Source organism: Vigna angularis, chromosome 10 (genome assembly GCF_016808095.1).
Source record: "Vigna angularis cultivar LongXiaoDou No.4 chromosome 10, ASM1680809v1, whole genome shotgun sequence".
Classification (NCBI taxonomy): domain Eukaryota; kingdom Viridiplantae; phylum Streptophyta; class Magnoliopsida; order Fabales; family Fabaceae; genus Vigna; species Vigna angularis.
This window is the reverse complement of record NC_068979.1, coordinates 7,473,616-7,493,897: the sequence shown is the minus strand read 5'-3', so window position 1 is coordinate 7,493,897 and position 20,282 is coordinate 7,473,616. Positions and strand designations below refer to the sequence as shown.

General features: G+C 31.9%; 1 protein-coding gene across 2 annotated transcripts; it reads left to right on the top strand.

The window, feature by feature from the left end:
* Positions 1–9,665: 9,665 nt before the first annotated feature.
* LOC108335673 (zinc finger CCCH domain-containing protein 44) lies at positions 9,666–16,577 on the top strand. Of its 2 annotated transcripts, XM_052869554.1 has the most exons (11): positions 9,761–10,040; positions 10,111–10,438; positions 10,611–10,690; positions 11,070–11,257; positions 11,387–12,311; positions 12,407–12,534; positions 12,653–12,712; positions 12,790–12,840; positions 13,250–13,320; positions 13,855–14,009; positions 14,108–16,577. In XM_052869554.1, the coding sequence occupies exons 2-11, from the start codon at positions 10,134–10,136 to the stop codon at positions 16,435–16,437; spliced, it is 4,293 nt and encodes a 1,430-aa protein (XP_052725514.1). In that variant the 5' UTR covers positions 9,761–10,040; positions 10,111–10,133; the 3' UTR covers positions 16,438–16,577. The 2 variants fall into 2 exon arrangements, with proteins under 2 accessions (XP_017427243.1, XP_052725514.1); XM_017571754.2 differs by having other exon boundaries at positions 9,666–10,438.
* Positions 16,578–20,282: the final 3,705 nt, after the last annotated feature.

The following is a 20,282-nucleotide window of genomic DNA, read 5'->3' as shown; positions in this document are numbered from 1 at the left end:
ATATATATATATATATATATATATATATATATATATATATATATATATATATATATATATATATATACACTATTAAGCTATATTACATGCCTTTTCTATATTTTTACTTGTATATAAAAAGAAATTGTTTTCAATGCACATTTTTTAATAAATGATCGTTATATCTTTTAAATAAACCTTGTTTTAAATTAAAATAATTATATATTTTTTATTCTTTAAATCATCATTAGTTTTAATTTAATTATTTTTTAAACTATAATAATTATTTTATTACTTTATCATTTTAAATAAATATTTATTTAAATTTAATTTTCTTAAAATTAAATTAATTATTTATAATATATAATATCTATATTTGGATACTATTATTAAGATTATCTATTATTTATACTATTCTATATCATTATATAAAGAATGATCATTTTTTCTATACACATTTTGTTTTTAATTATATCTTTTAAGTATTTTTTTAAAATAAAAAAATTATTTTATCAATTTACCTTTCAAGTAATCCTTTTTTAAAATTTAACCATTTTTTGGATTTAACCCTTTTTATCTAAAATGTAACTACCATTTTAAACTAAAATAACTATTTCTAATTTTACCTTTAAGTGCTTACTTATTTTTGTGTCTATATATTTTATCAATTTTACTTTTTTTAAGTGACATTTTTTTAATTTAATTGTTTTTTTATTTAACCATTTTTATTAAATTAAATAGATTAAAATGGTCTACAAAAATAAATAAAATCTATTTATTTATATTTAATTTGGAATTTTATTATTTTTTGCTATTATAAAACAATGAATACATGTATTTTCACTAGTATTATGTATAAAATAATTTTTTATTGATATGCACTTTTACTTTTTACTCTTTAAATAATAGTTTTTTATAATAATTTTAATTTTTGTCATAAAAAATGGTTGGATCTGGTGTTTGAAGAGTAAAAAGGAAAAAAACGAAAAATTGGAAAAAAGATAGAGCATTAGTAAGGAGAGGGAATTCTCTTTTGACAAAAACAAAAGAAAAGGAAAATATATACAAATTTCATGAGAATCTCATTTTACATGTGGTACATGAAAAGATGCTATATTATTATAATTCATGTTTTAACACTTTTTTTCCTGTGGTTATTAATTTAGTTTTCTCTTTTGATAAATTAAGAAGTATGCATATGAGCATATGTTTAGTTTAGTATGTTAAATTAATAAGTTACTCTCTAAGCTAGGTAATAATATGATTATTATATCTTTTCACGTTTAATATTTGATTACCGTTGTTATTTCAGAATATATTTTAATTTTATCTATATATTTATGTGGTATCTGCGAATAAAATTTTTAATAAATAATTTATACTTATTAATATTTATTAATAGTAAATATTTTAATATTATTTATAAATAATTTGAATAGAGTATTATATTATTTATATTGGCAGATATTTATTATTTAAAAAATTAAAATTAAAATTTTATTTATATTTTATTAAGTTGAATTTAATTAAAATTAAAATTAATTTATATTTTATTTATTTGAATTTAGTTAATTTTAATTTATATTATATTTTATGTATTTTTTATAATTTTATTTTAAAAGTTTATGTAATATCATTTTTAAATATTTTATGTATTTTTTATAATTTTATTTTAAAAGTTTATATAATATCATTTTTAAATATTCATAAATACTTACTAATTTTAAAATATACATAAATATTTAACTAATGACAAAATAATAATGAATAATTTTTTTTATGAGTCAAATTAGTTAATTACATATTTTTTGATAACAAACTAATCAAGGGACATATTATGAAAATTGTAGACGTAAGAGCAATGGAACTCGTGGGGAATATTGTGGAAGTATTAAAATATGGTATTTGGCCTCAAAGTCACAATTTAGGTATATACATTGATTATAAACAGGGAAACCTGATCTATATTATGACAGATAATATGTCTACGTTCTATTTTTTTAATACCTTTATTAAGAAAAGAAACTAGAAACATAATAAAAGTGAAAATTCAAATAATTTTTAAATGACTATCTATGTCGGGTGTGCGTGTGTAAATATATGATTCTTATTTATTTTCAAATTTTTATTTATTTATATTATTAAAAAATTAAATTATTTTTGTAGTGTTTGATTGAAACAAATAAGATTTACAAACATATAGCATTTTTCCATCATGATCCTGTTTGCTCACTTAAATCCCAATTTCCCAATCGTATAGATGTATTATTAATTTCATTTTTTATAAATAAATTATTAATTAATTTTCAAATTTTGTTTATTGAATTAATATGCATTGTAATTTAAATATTGTGTATGTTATGGCTTTTAATTTCATTTTCTAATAATTACGTTTGATATTTCTACTGGTGATCTTCAGAAGGTTTTGACGGAAAATATCAAGGTCGGACGACCGAGACAGGTGGGTTTCGAACATGATTAAGGTAAAACACTGATTAAGGATGATTGAGTTGTGGATTGGGTCGTAAACAAGACTTTATTAATCCGAAACCCACAACCAAAACTATAAATACATGTCAAAGGTAAGAGATACACAAGTTCATTAATTACGCATTTATTACAACGCTTAACTTACTTATCTGACTATCACTCACTTTGGCATCGGAGCACCTTTACATGTACACTTCTGGTCGGTGCACCTTTACATGTACACCTCTGGTCGGTGCACAGGAGACTGAACAAGGCTTGACTAGACGAAGATAACTGAGAGTGTGGACCGGACGACCTCCTAGAGGAAATTGTGCAGAGCTTAGGTGACTCGACCCCATACTGAAACAATATTATTACTAGAAAATTTCTACAATCAATTTAATTTCAATTAATACTGAAAAAATTATAATTTACTGAGAGATTATTGACTTTTACACCATCGGTAGAATATTTCTAAAGATAAATTAAAGATATTTATTACTCCTTAGATATAAGTTACACAAACTTATTTTCTTTTTTTTATTTGTTAGTTAAGTAATCATTCAATATTATTTTACTTATTATGTAGGTTAAAAGTGATAAAATGTTTACATCATCTAACAAACATAATGTGATCAAATATTGTATTACAGGTTTGGATGTTAAAAGAAAAAAAAAACTTCGCTTACAAACCATTGAAACATTATATCGAAAACATACCATCAATAAATCATAAATCGATATACATATAGATAACATAAATAAGACTCAATGTATATGCACATCAACAAATCTTCATCCACCAATATCATTTCCATAAAGAAATAGTATTTTGTTTTTTCAAATTTAAAAATTAATTGATTGTGTTACTTTAATTTATATGACTTTTTTCTCCTTGAAAGTAGCTTTAATAAACGAATTTCATACAAAATTGAATAGTCATAATAATTATAATAAATATCAGTGTATGAAAACTTTCTTATGTCATTAAAAATATTATATGTCGGGTTTAAGAATTGATATAGGTATAAAAGGTATAAAAGTTTTTACTATCAATTTCATAACTAATATAAAAAGTTCACATTTTATATAAGTTTAAATCACAATAATATAGAAAATGTCACTGTTTATACCTACACATTAAGAGTAACTTCTTATTCGTATATATGATTACACTTAAACTGTCTTTCAATCTATAAATAAATATATGATCTCCGTATTCGTCTCCTTCCTCCTCTAATATAATTAATAACAAAACACTACAAAGAAGCACAATCTAAAAAATAAAAGAAATTGATTATTTATCAAAATAAATACCACTAATAATAATACTCGAGAAATGACAAAATAACTAAAAATAAACAAATAGAATATTTGCACATCGATGCATAAGAGAGCTATATACTATTAGACATACCTTAATCTCTTGTAAATCAAAACAAAAATATAGAGAAATTAAAAATCTCAAGGAAGAAGCATATTCAAATCTAAAGACGAGAACAATAACGACAACTAAAAAACTATTGAATCATTAAATCTATCGATGAATCACACACCACCTCTAAAATCGCTTACCACCTTTGGCGAAGCACTATTGTTTCCACTGCATACAACCAAGAGCGTCGCTAATGACCATCACACGCGACACTCAATTCAAGCTTTTAACCATTGCAAAATCGGCTCCCTTTTTATGGAAAATGAAACCTTAACCAGTAGATGATATGACATTTAACAACCCCTGCACTCTTACCTTACCCAAAGTTTACAACTTTCTTTTCTTTTAGGTTTTCTTACTTTTTCTATTTTTTCAAAAATATATTTACAAGTATCAATAAATACTCGTGAGTTCTAACAAATTTACGAATATTTTTTAAACGAGTATATGAATGATAAGGAATATTTTTTTTTACTGCAATTAGGTAATATGAAGTTATTATCCATGTTCACTCTAGCTAATTGTTATTCCTAAATGTGACATTATAGAGAAAGCATAAAAAATATTGTGGAAGTAACACAGTGAAAAGATAATATAGGTGCAAAAATCACTCCACACACATATACAACAAACACAACAAAGAACGATAAAGAATATAACAAAACAAGTAACAAAAATATCATATCATAAATAACAACATAAAAAAAAGTAATAATAATGAGAATATGTTAAATATACAATGGGTAAAATTCAAATTTTGAAATTCAAATATCCCTAACTGTGTGTTTTTGGGCATGCACCCACTTTTAGAAAATTCGTACTCTTTTTTAGGACCAGGCACACAACAAATCTTCATAATTCTAATATGTAGCAAAATCTCCATGTTTTTTTGGTTTCTTAGAACACTACTGCTTTTGGGGAAGGGTATATTTGTACTGTGCTGCTTTGGATGGGTGTGTGTGCACAACTTTGAAAATCTAAGATTGCATAGTTCATTCAATGGAATGTCAAAGAGCAATTAAAGTTTTTGTTTTTCCTTAATGTGCTAGGTCGAAATACTCAGCTTCAACATCTAATTTTGCATAGCTAATTTAATTTAACGTGCAAGAACAATCCCAACTTCTTTTTATTCCTCTTTTGAACAATCTTAAATTGAATTAAACTTTTTTTGGATTTTAAAATTGTAAGACCCATGAAAAAATTTATAATAGTAAATTTTAGCATTTTATTAGTAATAATAATTTTAATGGATAGAAAAATATAAATTTTGGATATAAAATTATAGTAATTTTATAAGGAGAAATTAAAATTTTTGATAACTTATTTAGAAAATCGAATAGTAAAAATTGAATAGTGAATAGTAAAAAGTGAATAGTAAAAAGTGAATAGTAAAAGTGAATAGTAAATAGTAAAAAAATAAATTTTCAGCATTAAGATTCCTTAGCATGGAAGTAAGTAGTAGGTAGAAATTAGGATCAGATTTGGTGAGAAAATGATTGAAATATTATTTTTAAATAATATTAAAATAATAAATAATATTAAAATATTAAGGAATAGTAAATTTTTTTTTACTATAAATAGCCATGGGAGGGAAGGGTATTTTGCACCAAGAGAAGAGGAATCAAGTGAGAGCTTGAGAAATAGAGAAGAAATAGTTAGGGAGAAATTTTTAGTTGCAAGAAGAGTAGAGGTTCTGAAGAGTTTTCGGGGAAACAAATTCGGAGCAGGAGATTAAGTCTGGAATAGAGGTAGGGGAGCTAACTTTTCTAAGCTTTTATATTATGATTTAGTACTGTTTTATTACTATTCATGTCTTGAAATTATGTATGAATATTGTTAATGCTTACTGTATGTTTATCTATATTGATATTCGGTGTAAATATTATATGCTGTTGTTTTGAATCTGTTAATAAGAAATTTGTTAAAAACTAGTTGAGGAACACTTTGGCTAAGGAAAGACTTGGTACTTAAGTTGTCCATTGTGACGCACCTCTCTTTCCTGGAAGTCTACTCGACAGGTTTTTAACTTAAATCTTGTGTACAGATTATGTACTGTTAAATTATCATGTAATATATCTAGTTGGAATATATTCAGTTTGTATGATTTCTGAAATGATTGAAGTTTATTTGATTTGAATTTATGCATCTGAACATGTATGAGTATTACGGGGAGATGCCGTAAGGGTATAATATGAGTCGAGGAATGTGAGTATGGTATGAGTCTCGTGGAGAGATTCTGTAATGTCATGGTAGGTGTATGAGGATTATGGGTAGATTTCGTAATGGTATAATATGAGTTAAGGAATGTGAGCATTGTATGAGTTTCGTGGAGAGGTTCTGTAATGACATGGTATGTGCGTATATGTTGATGTTGAGGGTCATGAAGTTGGAGGTTATCCTAATACTCTAATAATCAATCAGTCTCAAGTAGAGAATGATGAATTATGTGGTGAGAGGGGCAGGAGGTCCTGGTCTATGTGCCGGTTTAGGACATAGTGAGGGGACTAACCTTGTGAATGGTATGGAGGGCAGAATGTCCTGGTCTATGTGCCGGTTTAGGACATAGTGAGGGGACTAACATTATGAATGGTATGGAGGGCAGAATGTCCTGGTCTATGTGCCGGTTTTGGACATAGTGAGGGGACTAAGAATGACATCACAAGTGAAAAACCTTCCGTTGTATCGCTCATCAACATATCGTTGGGATAAGTGCCTATTGAATATCGTGGGGATAAGTGCCTATTGGGTATTATGAAATGAGTGTTTATTTGGGTATTGTGGGATGAATGTATATTGGGTATTGTGGAATGAGTGTTTATTGGTATTGTGGGATGAGTGTTTATTGGGTATTATGGAATGAATGTCTATTAAGTATTATGGTATTTATTGGATATTGTGGGACGAGTGTCTAATAGGAATTGTGGTACGATGGTATGAGGGTGTCTGACATAATTATTATATGATGTTTGTATCGAAGTAATTATGCATGTCTTATAAATGATTTGTTGCATGTTAGCTCACCCTACTTGTTTGTGTTTTGTGTTTGGGTATGTGCGATGATCGTATAATTCGTTATACGGGAGCAGATGAAGGAATGTCGCCTCACATAGTGCCAAGGAAAGGGAGGAGTAGAAGAACTATAATTAGAATCTTTTTACATGTATAGACTTATATTAACTAGGAAATTTTAAAGGGTGAGATTACGGAATGTTATCGTAAATGTAATGTTAATTATCAAAGTGTGAAAATTTGGGATGTTACATTAATGTAAAAAGTTGGGTTGTTACATTAATGTGAGAATTTGGGATGTTACAAAAATCGATCAGTAGTCTTTAATACCTTTGAGTAATTTAAACATTACTATCGGTTTAATCTAAAGTATAATATTTTTAACACCTTTTCAGTCAAAGAAATCATGTGGGCAAAGTTTTAATATATGTGACCTAAAAAGGTAGGTATTTTAAGATACGAAGGAAGTTGATTTCTATCTACTGTTTTATTAAAAACATAAATATGTCTAATTTAAAAATTAATTACTACACACATTGCATTCATGTTACATGAAGCAATCATATATAACTTGCAAGTGAAGTTATTAAATGACTAACTTTGGTGAATATAATAGTTAAAATTAAATTTGGTAAAACAATTTTTAAGACATATTTCCTTATATATTTTATTTAATCATTAATTCACACAGCCCGTACACATATAAGAAAATCACATTATATATATATATATATATATATATATATATATATATATATATATATATATATATATATATAGTTATAATGAATTAATCAAGTTGTAAAGTCTAGAAAAATTAGTAAATATAAATGTTTATTTCTGAAAATATATAATAAAAGAGAGAAAAATGAAGGAATGATATTTTTTATTGTCACCGGCGTTAAAGTGAAAAATAATAAATCATAAACTCTGAAAATAATCAACATAGTAAGATATTTAAACATACATTTTTCGTATATATTTTCTTGTAAAATTAATAATAATAATTATTCCATACAAATTGTGTCGTTATAGTGTAGTTTTAGTATTATTATACCAAATTAAGATATACACATGTATTTGTTACTCCAAAGACAGCATAACATTGCTTTGAGAGTAATTTATTTATTTTTACAAAACTAGGAGAGCAATTTTATAACATAATTACAATCTATCAACATTTTTCAACACAAGAAGAATACATTATACATCGCCCACCACTTTTGTTAACCATTATTGTCAAATTTATTTTCTTAAATGATTGAGACGTTTATATTTTAAGAAGTTGCATTGTGTTGTGTTATTGAACGTGCAGTTACTTTTAACATTTTGATAATTCATTTACATTTTTAAAAATTATAATCAAAAGTAAGATAATAATATGAATTGTGTATAACAAATAAGATAATCCTTTACCTTTATATATGGTTAAAAATTGGACACTTTATTTTCATTTTTTAATTTTAAAATATTTAAAGATAAAACAATAATATGAAAAATGAGAATATAGGTAAAATCGATATTTGACGTTACATTAATTTTTGTTTAGCATAATAAAGGGTTTTAAGGGAAGTCAACTTCCACGTGTAAAATATTTTTCATTAATTAAAATATGCAGAGAAAAGCATTTAATGTCTAAAGCAACACAGATGTGAATGAACATACATGTATGTCATGCATTCATCCGTGAAGCTAATTCACCATATAAGTATGCATGAATTTAATTTTTATTGAAACATAATAAGGACTACACGCACTTCTAACATTGTAGATGAGTTTTCATTTAATGCTTTATCTTCTCTTCAACTTGCGCTGAGGCCACACTATACAATTAAATTCATAACATCTTTTTATTATAATATGTTTTTTTACTATATATAGACATATAAATTTTATTTTAATGGAAGAAAAAGTTTAATCACAGTAAAGTCACAACATATAACGTCTTTTAAATCTTGAAAAATGCTTATTATTAGAGGGGATTTTTTTCCACTACTTAGTTCTTGTATATTTTTAGATTAATTCATAGTAAATAAAATGTTATTTACTTATTTTTATTGGAAGTGAAATGACCCTGATCTATACCTATAGGGGGTTTTAATTTCAAACAAATTGAATGAGTGATTTTCAATAATAAGCTCACCCACAAGCCGAACCAAGCATTTATTGGGTTAGCATGTTCACATAAATAATGCCGCAACGTCTTGACTAATGACAGGTATGACAACAGTGACGTTATCATCCTCCAACATGTTAAACTCACCCTAATTTTCTCACTAAACACTGTTTCCAATAATCACTTACTCTCACATGCAACTTGGTTTCGTGATATTCTATTGCAGCGAATAACACACGCACACAGTAGCTGGCACACTGGGAAACGAAATCTGTTTGTTAATGTTTTCGGTGCATCACGGAAAAAATTATTGCCCTCCCCGTTTGAGAAAATTACCATTTGGAGAATTAAACAAAAGAATGTAGATAAATGGGAAAGCTAGTGGCAAAGCGGAACAAGTAATCTTGCCTTCTTTTTCACCCAACATCCACTTTGTGCCTCAAGAATAAAAACAAGCCTAACTTTCCTTTCTTAAATCGGAGGCAAAAAGTAGTTTTCGTAAAGAAAATGAATTATTTTTTTCAGAAACAAGGGATGGTAGAAATTGTAAAATTTTTTTAAATGGAAAAGATTATTAATAACTAATAAATTAATAAATAATAAATTAAGATGATTTTAGGCGTGTTTTGAGCGTTGAAGAAAATAACCAAGTGGCTCCCACTTTGGCTGGCCTCACCACGGCATCCCACTAACCACGTGGTGCTCGAGAAACACAGAATCGCGTACTCAAAAGGAGTCGCGTTTGACGATTCTCAACTTTGAATTCTCACTAGATGAAAAATTGAAAACATGTAGAAAAGCAAAAACCAACAAACAAAGAAAGAAAGAGAGAGAGAAAGAAGGAGTAAGAGGAGCTTCCACATTCAACCAATCATCGGCGAGCATGTCATCTACCTTCTTCTCACTGAGAGGTCAGAGTTCCACATACTCTCTCTCTTGCAATCGGGATCTCTCCGCTTTTTGACACGAATTTACCAACAAAACATACAGTGCCTTGTTACATCTGCGTCTGCACTCCACTTCCCTATCCATGTTAGGGTTTTCTATCTCCCACGCTTCTCTCCCTATGTTTCGGAATTATTGATTTTCTTCCTTCGATTAGATTCGATTCGATTTCTGCTAGCTATGGAGCAGCCGCTTCAACCGCAGCCGGACGCTGCGGCAAACACGGCTCGGGGTTTGGAGGACTCCCGCCTGGTGGGAGCCACTGTCGTGCCTGCTGGCTATGCTGATGTGGCCGAAAAAGATGTTAATAGTAGCGTGCCGAATTCGGAGGTTACGGTCGTCGAAGGCGCCGTTTTGAAACGGAAGCGTGGTCGTCCGGCCAAGGGAGCTCCGAAAGTGGTGCCTATCGTGAGACAAAAGAAGGACGAGGAGGATGTTTGCTTCATTTGCTTCGACGGTGGGAGCCTCGTTCTCTGTGATCGGAGGTGAGTTGTAATTGCCTTTGATTTAGCTGTTGTGGGTTAGATTCTACGTCCACTTGCCTTTTTAGTTTGCAATTAAGGTAGCTCATGCGTTATGATTTTCAATTGTAATCTCTTGTGCCGGTTTCAATATATGTTTATTATTAATTTATCTGTCTTTTCTTTTCCCTTTTAGGGGTTGTCCTAAAGCGTATCATCCCACGTGTATTAAGCGAGACGAAGCGTTTTTTCGATCAAAGGCTAAATGGAATTGCGGTATGTTGTTTCGTTTATTAATTTCCTGCAATTGGATTACTCACCCAATGTGTTCTTAATATTTGGTTTGATTTCCTATGAACGCGACATTTATATTTGGGTTTTGCTTGATAGATTTGGAGTTGCTACTGTTGTAGATTACACAGAACCAAATTACTAAAGAGATTACACAGAATCAACTTAATAACCTCCAATGCTATTCATTTATTATCACCTTAAACTGAGTGTCGTATTTATGGCATATGACAATTAATGCACACTTGCATACTCTGTTTTTCGGAAGACTATTGCCTCTATACGTTTTTGATTTTAGTATCTCAGTTTGCATTACAATTGGACTGTTTTCCGTTGTTAACCATTTGTTTTTTGTGCCATTCAGGTTGGCATATATGTAGCGCCTGTCAAAAGGCTTCGCATTATATGTGCTATACTTGCACGTACTCTTTGTGCAAGGGGTGCACAAAAGACGCTGATTTTGTTTGTGTCAGAGAGAATAAAGGTTTATGCGGAATATGCATGAGGACTATAATGCTGATTGAGAACAGCGTCCAAGGAAATAAGGAAATGGTATGTTAAACTTTCTTATCTATGCTGGATAGCTGGTACACTAGTAATTTTATTTGTGCAGGATTACTTGTGTTAAGTTTATGTTGTATGATAGGTCGATGTTCTAATTTTTTTTATCGTTGTTTACAGTGTGAAGTGGATTTCGATGACAAAAGCAGCTGGGAGTATCTTTTCAAGGTTTATTGGATGTATTTGAAAGGGAAGCTATCTTTAACATTTGATGAGCTCCTAAGGGCTAAAAACCCTTGGAAAGCTGTTGCTCCTATGAGTTATAAGGTTCAAAGTCCCCATGAACTTTATCATCTTAGAGATGACAAAGGTTCTGGTTCCGAGAACTCCTGTATTGACATAGAATCAAATAATTTGAAGAACAAAAGACCCAAGAGACAGCCAAAACTTCTTGGCAAGGGTGATTGCCTGGACAGGATGGGTTCAGGTGGTGACAGAGTTATGTCTTTGCCTGAATGCACAAAATGGGCATCGAAGGAGCTACTAGAGTTTGTTTCACATATGAAAAATGGTGATACATCTCTCCTGTCTCAATTTGATGTCCAAACTCTCTTGCTGGAGTATGTGAAGAAAAATAATCTTCGTGATCCTCAACAGATGTCTGAAATTGTTTGTGATTCTAGACTACTAAATTTGTTTGGAAAATCACGAGTCAGCCAAATTGAAATGGTAAAGCTCCTTGAATCCCATTTTCTTTTAAAACACAACGGACCAGCAGAAAATACTTTTGGAGCAGGAATTATTAATGCTGTTGCTAGTGAAGGGGAGGCCATTGACACTCGTAGTAAACAGTTGATGTTAGTTAATGACAAGATATGTAAAACACATAAAAATGCCGATGTTCTAGTTCCGCAAAATAACCCAAATGCATATGCTGCAATAGATGTTCACAATCTTAACTTGATCTACTTGCGGCGATGTCTGATGGAGAATCTAACTGAAGATATTGAAAAGATTCACGAGAAGGTTGTTGGTTCATTTGTGCGGATAAGAATCTCGAGCAGTGATCAAAAACAAGATATGTATAGACTTGTCCAAGTTGTAGGTAAATAAACTTTTATAGCTTCCAATACTCAGTCAATTACCCTTTTGTGAATTGTAAATGACTTGAAATTGGTTTTGGAAAAACTATTTGGGCAGGTACAAGCAAGGTTGCTGAATCATACAAAACTGGGACAAAAACAACTGATTTTAAGCTTGAAATTTTAAACTTAAACAGGAAGGAGGTCATACACATTGCTGAAATTTCTAATCAGGAGTTCTCTGAGGTGAAAATAGATATTATTTTAATCATATTACCTTCAACAAAATCTCTAGAATGTGTAGAAGAGTTAAGTTTATTCTATGCAAGTTTGCTGATGGTCAATATATTTATTTTACATTCAGGATGAATGCAAGCGGTTGCGTCAGAGTATAAAATATGGGCTCTCAAAGAGATTGACTGTGGTTAGTGTGCATATTATTTCAATTTCATAAAGTATGTTGTATTTTGCGTGTTTAAGACGATTCTGTGTTGGCTGTAGGGAGAGATTCTAAACAAAGCATTAACACTTCAAGCAATTAGAGTTAATGATGTAAGTTCTTTTCCTTATTTTATTTTTCTGCTACCTATCAAAATGGAGATATGATGTATGATTAATGTTGATTTTTATCATAATAAAAATTCAAAGCATAAAAAAATGCCTACATATATTTATTAGGTACCATATTGTATGTCACTTAGGTACGTCTACTAATCTCAGTCTTTTTGAATGGAATAATTATGTGCCAGTTAACAATTTCCTGGTGGACTCAATATGTGAATTTAGTGAAATGTTTTGGTTGAAATAAAAAATGCTTTTTCTTTAGAGGCACAAAATTCCCCCCTTTTATTGTCAGAGTAATATATATGATAATTGTCATTCCTTAATATCATACCTTTAAAATATGACCAGCCATATCGTTGGCCTTGATTTTAAACATTATGCTCTTTTATTGGTATAGTTGCTGGAAGCTGAGATTTTGCGGCTTAATCATCTTCGTGATAGAGCAAGTGAAAAGGGGCATAGAAAAGAATATCCTTTATGATTTACTACTTTACTCTTTGGTGTTCATTCCTCTCAGTACACTATAGATAGTATGATTCTGCAACTATTCATTATCCATTGGTACAATATATGCTTGTTTCACAGTAGTTTATGCACTAAGCCACTAGGGGAGCTTAGCTGAATATATGCTAGAATCTTTGGAGTTCTATGGAGGCATACATGTTATAAAGTAGTTTCCTTGTAAATTTTATGTTTTATTTTGTCTTGTGCATCTACATATTATTGCTGGAATTTCATTTTTATTTTATTTTACTCTATGGTCAAATTTATGTGTGCTTATTTTATAAACGCAGTCATGGGACATACTGCACTGTTTTTTCTTTTAACAAAAAGTTGGACATACAAAAAATATTTGTAAACTAGATTGAAATTTTAACAAAGATGGGTTAAGCAATGAGTTGATAGGTTCTCATTAGTTGTAATGGGCCTCTGTGTGTGTGTGTTCATGGTTGCATGCTCATGTGCCAAAGGCATAATCAACGTTCCTTGACCAAACTGCACGGTTAAAGAATATGAGGAGAAGTTGCAGCTACTGAACTCTCCAGAGGAGCGGCAACGCAGGCTGCAAGAAATTCCAGATGTACACTCTGACCCCAATTTAGATTCAATGTTTGAGTCTGATGAAGATGATGGAGAGTCAGATGAAAGGAAGCAAGGTAGCATTCATTTGCTCCACAGACATTGTTTTCATGTTTCTTTTGGAAGTTGTCCAAACAATGTTTGTCTCATGGTAACGGTAATTATGTATATGCAGATACCAATATATTTTCAAAATATCTTGGGTTTGATAGAAGAGAGAGGGGCTCTTTTTTTCCAAGAATTTCGAACAATGTCTTCAATGATGCGGGAGGCAAAACACAAGACTTGCCTGTTACCCGAGAACATGTTGGGAGTATATGTACAGTAAAGAACTGTGACACAGCTATCGAGGATAGCACTAATACGGTTGTGAAATCAGAAGTGTCTAGTGTTGCAGTGGACATTTCACCATCACTTATCCCAGTGGAGATACAGCAGCCACTTAATGAATTTTTGAATGATAGATCATGGAATTATCAAGATCCAACTGGGAAGGTTCAAGGGCCTTTTTCTATGTTGCAGCTGTACAAATGGAATGTAAGTGGAGGTTTCCCTCCAGATCTCAAAATATGGAGGATAGGTGAGAAACAGGATAACTCTATACTGTTAACGGATGCACTAAGTGGGAAGTGTTCCAAAAATGTGTCATTGCCATTCAACAACCCATTGCTCTCTCTAGGGGTCAGTACATTGGATAATAAACATAATGTTCAGGATGCTGGGAAGAATGTAGTGAAGAATGGAATTTCTGCCGATGGGCAAATTATTGAACAGATCAAGGAAAAAATAGTGGATGATACCTCTACCCAGTCTGATGGTAAAGCTGAGCCTGTCAGGAGCAATGGATGGCTTGGGCCGCTGCATTTATACCCTTCACCATTGACAACTGCCATTACTGAGAAAATGAATGAAACTTCTGATAAATTAAGGAAAGATCATGGGATTGTGCGAAACTCTCAAGATAATGGAAATAATGGCTCAAACAGAACAGTTGATGGGCAGAGTAATAGTGGGCAAAGTTATCAGAAGCCATCAGATAGTGAAGAGAATGCAGGGCAATCTTCTGGACAGACCTGGAGACACCCTAATGTTAATATTAATAGCTCTTCGGATTGCCTGGTTGCCACGTCAGCTCATGTTTCGGGCAAAAAAACATCACCTCATAAGCTGGGATTTGATTTGCATAATTCTCCTTCCCCTCCAGCATGTAATACATCATCTGGACAGACCTGGAGACCCCCTCATGTTAATAGCCCTTCCAATTGCTTGGTTACCACGTCAGCTCATGCCTCTGATACAAAAACATCACCACATAAGCTGGGATTTGATTTGCATAATCCTCCCTCCCCTCCTGCATGTAATACATCATCTGGACAGACCTGGAGTCACCCTACTGTAAATAGTTCTTCTGATTGCTTGGTTAACACACCAGCTCATGTTTCTGGTACAAAAACATCACCACATAAGCTGGGCTTTGATTTGCATAATCCTCCTTCCCCTCCAGCTTGTAATACATCTTCTGGACAGACTTGGAGACACTTTGATATAAATATTTCTACCAATTGCTTAGTTACCTCATCAAATCATGTTTCTGGTGTAAAAACATCACCGCATAAGCTGGGATTTGATTTGCATAATCCTCCTTCCCCTCCAACTTGTAATACATCAACATGGCAGGCAATCATTGGCGAGCCCAATGATTTTGATGAATCAGTTTCAGATCTGTTGGCAGAAGTGGAAGCAATGGAGTCACTTGGTGGCTTGGAATCTCCCACTTCAATCATGAAATGTGGCGATGATTTGACTGAAGGTTCTAAAAATGATTGTCTCAGCTTTGTTGCAGACCTTGGCCCAATGCTTGATGCAGGTAAAGGTGATGCACTGAGCTCCACTGGAGATTTAAACTTACCATCTCAACCGACAGCAGCAGAGGAACCATTACGGCAAGCAGATGTACATCACCATCATCAAAGAATTTCTGATGAGCATTCTTCAAGAAGTTCTAAAGTTGAGGTGGGTACAAAAAACACAAGTGTCTCGGGTAATCAATGGGATTCAGGCTCAGAAAATTCACCCGTTGTTCCATCTCCTGCAACCTTGGGCCTGGCTATAGACACCACTTGGAGACTTGGGCTAGATAGTACACCTTTGGGGTGGAGTGGAATAGATCAAGGAAATACAAATGTGGGTTGGGGAGTAGGACAAACAGCAGTGCAGGAAACCAGGAGCTCAAATTCATACACTTCTGTAGTAACTCCAGGTTTTGGGGATAACCAAACAAGATATGGCAGTGATCGTTTTTCTGTGCCTAGAGATCGGGGTTCTCAAGGTCATGCTAGGGAATCAGGTTTTGGTAGAAGCAGAATTGCATTTAACAGGCAACCGTCGTATGGTGTTGGGAATGGAGGCTCATATAGGCCTCTGCCCAAAGGGCAGCGAGTTTGTAAATTTTATGAAAGTGGGTACTGTAAGAAGGGGGCATCCTGTGATTACTGGCACCCATGATTTTAGATTCCATTAGCACTGGTGACAGTTGTTTTTTGTAATCCTTAACGTATCTGAAGTTGGCTCATTCCAATTGTTGTAATTTAACCTGACAGTATTAGTCAAGTGGCATAATTTTTTTATATGGAACTACTCTTGCTTGATCTATCTCTATTTTTTGTGACTGCTAATTACAAGTTTGTTTGCTTATGTTTTTCTTGTTCATTCAGTTTCTTCCTTTATATATATAATAGAGAGAGGATCAAGTTATTCCAAGAGTAATTTTTATTTCTCGTCTCTTCTTTCATTTTATTGTAATTTGCATTACGATAAAATGAAGGATGAATACTCCTTGTGTGTGTGTGTAGAGAGAGATAGAGATACCAAATTATTATGATTATATTCTTGAATACGAGCTCTCAATTTTTGTTAACGTGTTTGGATTGTGAAATCGTAATGGCACTAATACACTCTCTGAGTGTAATTCCTTGCCAATTAAGCCTCTGCGGGAAGCAGGTGAGACCATGGCATTGGAAAATAGCAGAACAAAAAAGGAAAGCAGACTGATATCTGTATATATGGGATCGCATGGTTTACTGCTGTGGCTTTCCTGTTTTGTAAACCCTCCCTTCCCATTTCTAGTAATTTCCTCGTTGAATTAGTGTTTTGTGTCTAAATTACGGCGTTATACTGCCAAGTATTTTTTTATACTTTCGTGCTTAATATCGTTCTTATTTTTATGATATGCTTTCCACGAGCATATCTTTTAAGGGCAACATATGTGAATGTTACAGTTCTTGCAATTACTTTAAGAAGAATTTAGTGATTATTATTCTCAAAAATATGATCAAGAACTTGCTTTGTCTGAAGCTTTTGATACGGCACTACTAGCCCGGAAAATAAAATATTTAAAGTCACTTTGTGAAGTTTAAGGAGTATAGATGATGGGAAAACCATTCAACTGATGACGTTCCGCCAAATTTTGAAAGGTAAGTTATTTGTTGACGGGCAGTTATCTGAGGAAAATGAAAGTTCTCTCTGAACTTCTCTATGCTTGTCTATCAGTTTTAACTGTAATATGTGAACAACAAAACAAAAATATGCTCAGAATAAAGGGCTATGTGCTTGAAACGTGTGACTCTATGCTCACTGGCAACCTGGTTTGATATCAAGTATACAAAAACGGTTTCTAAATTAAATATTTGAATTGGTAATTTATTATCTGCAACTTGTCATAAGTTTGAGGTGATAATGAGATACAAGGTTTTACTAATATATTAACATGCTGAGAAGTTATCTTTGTATTAGTTAATGATGCCTGTAAATTTACCTTGGTTTCTGGCTTACATGATAAGGTCCTGCACGCACAGAAACTATAATCTTAGTTTTACATTTTCATTTATTGAACACCCTACATCTATTGGATTCACATTGTCAAGTTACGAATGAATGTTCATTCTGCAGGAGGCCAATATTCAAAATGAGGAGGAACACCGATAAAAGAAAATAAGTGGGCTAAACTGAAGCGAAGGATTATTGGTACCACCGCCTTGGGTGACTTTACTTTGATGACTGCTACTGGAGATGTGAATGTTAGAATTTTAAATGTAAGTTTAAGTGAGCCAAGAGAAGAGCATTATATAAAGTTGAAAATCCATTAATTCATTATCTTAAGTTTTGGGTAGAGAATAGTATTGATCCTTTATGTGATTAGGCTAAAATTTTATTGGTGTTGTATAAAAAAATCTCTTCTTTGATAAATCCAACAAATAGTGCCAAAACTAAGTTAAGTTCAAACGAGGGCAATAATCCTTATGACAAAAGTATTCCTGGCAAATAGATTCCCCTTTAAATACAGATTAAAGAGATTGATGTGGTGGATTCAATTTTGGGTTCCCTAATTTGAGGAAGTGGATTTGCCCCCATTGGTAGTGCTGCTGCAGGAATTTTGTGCATCATATGGCATTTATTTATATATATGTGATAAGGTTTGCTTGAAGTTAAATAATTTTATGAAATTTCCATGTTAAAAGACACTGTTTAATCCGTGATATTGTGTATAAAAAATTAGTTATAATCCTTTACTATCTGGTAACTGATAATGATAATTTAAGGTAAGTCTTTTTCTCCAAAAAAAGTAAAACAATTTAGTGCAGTCTAGGATTATTCAGTTTATATAACAAACAACGTAATTTGATTTTCTGAAATTGAAAAAACATTTCAATCTAGAACAATTCTTTTATAGTTTGGATGAGTTCAAATTTGTTTTGTAGACCGTCTTGGCTAAATTTATTTATTAGCAAGGTGCGTCCTTACAGGAATTGCTTGAATAAGATGAGATGATAACTACAAGCCAAGCTGCAAAAGGCACTCTTTAAGGAAGAATCTGGATGAGTAATCCATGCTTTTTAATAGTTCTTATATTCCCGATGTCTTGAAGAATGTACAATAAATAACTTGTATTTTTTTTTTTGTATAAATTCTTTCGGCTCTTACCAACTTTTGGAGCTGAACTTACTAGATTTTTTGTATATCTTGGAGGGTTTGAATTTAAAGCTATTGGAAAGAACGATGACTGATTTCATATTTCTACTTTAAGACAGTATTTTTTTAATCAATTGATTTCGGAATTGCTTTCTCCACCCCATCAAAACCTTCCGGAAAATGCTTTCCGTAAAAGGGGGAGATGTTTGACTTCCCAAAAAAAACTTCCGGAATTATTTATTCTTCTCTATGATTTTGTTTGGAAGAACTTCCTATTTGCAGCGAAACGATCTGGCTTCTCCCAACTTTCTGAAAATTCAAAGCACTATTTTGGGATGGAAAATACCAAACATACACTCAATTTTCTTCCATATCACTTCTTTTTCTATCACATTACATCACTTTATCTTCTTACCTTTCTTTTTCTTTCTATACCTTTTTTTATCCCAATCCACCCCATTTGAAGTCCACGTTTATCATTGCTCTTGCTATTGTAAAGTTTTAATTTTTTTATCGGAAACCATTGTCAAAGGAGAAACAAAAAAGAACGTAAGCGTTCTTATCACGTTCAATAGTCTACAAGTATAAATGTACATAACAAAACACAGTTCATAATGCAACATTGCTATTTAAAGTAGAAGTTCAGGTTTTGAACCTGATGGTATTATTTAAGTTAAAGTAGCAAAATTCTTGGTTTGATTAGCTTTATTTTTATTTGGATAACGATTTTAACATTGTTTTACAATAACGATTTTCACGTTTTTGACTTAAAACAATTACCAAGACCGATAAATAACACTCCCAAAACACATAAAATAAGTATATGCATGAAATGTAAATTGCATTAAAAGATTAAAGGAAACATAAATGACTTTGTGTCAGACTTCATTAAAAACGCATCCAAAACCACTCTGAGCGGACGTCCGGTGTCAAGCGAAGGAAATCTGGAAATCAGAAAGTGGGAGACAGGTGTGGGTAACGAAGTGGTCGTTCGTCCTTGACGGTGGTAGCAAAGCTTAGTTTTTCCAAACTCACGCCACTCTCTGCATGCAACCTCTCTTCCAAACTCTGAAACTTCATTTTTCTCCTCCTTCTCTCTAAAAGCTTTTTCTTCTCTCTACAAAACACTCACTTTCTCTTCTCCGATCACCACTCAGGCATCCCACTGGAGCACTCCCGGCGTCAAGAGCTTCCAGTTGAACCGATCAGTTTTTGGTTCTGAAACTGGTAAGTCAGTTTCTCTTTAGAACGTTCGTTCTTCTTACACATGCGAACCCATATTCTTGGTTGCATGAATAGGTCACTTTGTTCTGAGTATTTCTGTTTTTCCTGTTTGGTTTAGTTTGTAAGGGGTGATCGTCGAACTCTAAGATTTCAGTAGT